The sequence below is a fragment of the Plectropomus leopardus genome, unplaced genomic scaffold, assembly GCF_008729295.1.
Source record: "Plectropomus leopardus isolate mb unplaced genomic scaffold, YSFRI_Pleo_2.0 unplaced_scaffold15143, whole genome shotgun sequence".
Lineage (NCBI taxonomy): Eukaryota > Metazoa > Chordata > Actinopteri > Perciformes > Serranidae > Plectropomus > Plectropomus leopardus.
In genome coordinates this window covers 1-1,801 of record NW_024616216.1, presented here as the reverse complement: position 1 = coordinate 1,801, position 1,801 = coordinate 1, and the positions used below count along the sequence as shown (strand labels likewise).

The window sequence follows — 1,801 nt, the reverse complement described above, 5'->3', positions numbered from 1 at the left end:
ATAGAAAGAAAAACACCCCCCAACTCAAAATTATTAAAAATAAATGCTAAAAAAAAAACCTTTAAACTATAGATTTTAGAAGAATAAAATAGAACCGAGTAAATGCATTTAGTTACATTCTACCACTGTTAATAACTCAAACCTGAACACAGTCCAGCACCCCGAGAACTCCTGGAAATCCTGCCACTCTCTGAAACTGCTGGAGGGACTGCTCTGTGGTGGAAGGATCTCTGGAAGAGAAACATTATTGTTGCTGTTATCATACATTTTATTTCTCTTATTATTGTTTTTAATATTTTTGTGTTATTGTTGGTATCACCTGTTGAAGGTGATAAACTGTGGAGCCTTTTCCACCAGGGCTTTGGTCACATTAGACACACATCTCGACATTGACGCCTGGCTGATCCCTATCGTGTCTCCCATAGATGTCTGGAAGGAGCCAGATGTGTAGAAGCCCAAAGCAGCCAACACCTGGACCTCAGGGCTGATGGCTCTGGAGCGCTGGGTACGTCTGCAGAGAGCCTGACAGAAATCACACATACATAAATACATTTAAATCAATAGATAATAGTGTGTTTATTCAAAACTGAGGCTTGGCACATGCACACCTCTCTGAGTAACTCCACCAGATACAGAATAAAGTCTCGGGGGAAGCCAAAGTGCGTGAGGAGGAACTCGTCAGGGACAGAGTCCAGGTCAAAGCGGTCCAGTGTCTTGTGGCCTCGACCGTGTAAGAGAAGATCACAGTCCAAGATGGCTATAGGGATCGCCATGCTGTGGGTAATAACATATTACAAGTATTTTATTGTATTGCAGCTTATTTGATATTTATAGAGGATTATTTTCATACTGTAAACGTGCACACAACAAAGGTACTTCCACTTTGTTCTTGGCATCAATAACATATGCTTGTATGAATTTTATACCCAACTGATACTGAAATCTACAAATTTGTGTGATTAGGGACTGCTCGTCATCTATGAAAGGGAAGAGGGTGGTTGATTTGGCTTAGGGGAAAGACATTCAACTTTAAATAGTTATATTTTATATTTTATTTTAAATATCCTAGGAACCCCAAAGCCTGCGAGAGGGTTTTAAGTGCATGTTTTCTTTAAAAATCTCCAAATTGCAGTCCCTAATATGTAAAAAACAAACAAAATAAAACATATAAGTAACAATAAAACAGAAAAACTAAGAAATCAAATAATAGTTAGTAGTAACAACTGAGCACATTGTTGGTTTTTTTTTGGTTTTTTTTCAAAAACATAGGAATAAGGCAGTGAGCAACTTGGTAAGACATGGTCCACATATAGGGAAAAGACAACAGCTAGGGGGAAACTATAATTATAATTCTATAACGCTAAAAATTGCATATTTAAAAATATGTAACAGAATTATATAATGATTTTTAGCAGTTTTTCCAGGGGTAATTGGGGTAATTTCTTCTTCAATTGTTCATTGCAGTCCTCCTATGATTTTGAAAGAAATCATCCAATTTGTTCCTGTTACAGAGTGATAAACACTCACTCCCAGTGCATTAAACATTATTAGAATTGCCTCCCTCATTTTACACCACCCCCTCCGCTGTCAATGATAACGAACAGTCTCTAAACAGTTTGTAAAACACCATAAACTATAATATAAAAAAATGAAGTGACAATGTAATGGTTGATTATACCGATTTAATTTTGTTTCATTTTATTACAGAACGAATATAGTACTCGTTGACTGAAAAATCGTGTCAGATTCTGACTTAATCGCATGTAAAAACAGTCCTCGTGTTTTAAAGTTGGCGTTTGTT

General features: G+C 36.6%; 1 protein-coding gene across 1 annotated transcript; it reads right to left on the bottom strand.

Moving 5' to 3' along the window:
* Window positions 1-105: 105 nt before the first annotated feature.
* LOC121964299 (putative nuclease HARBI1) lies at window positions 106-773 on the bottom strand. The gene is made up of 3 exons (XM_042514513.1): window positions 609-773; window positions 320-522; window positions 106-230 (listed from the first exon to the last, which is right to left on the bottom strand). The coding sequence occupies exons 1-3, from the start codon at window positions 771-773 to the stop codon at window positions 137-139; spliced, it is 462 nt and encodes a 153-aa protein (XP_042370447.1). The 3' UTR covers window positions 106-136.
* Between the last annotated feature and the right edge of the window lie 1,028 nt (window positions 774-1,801).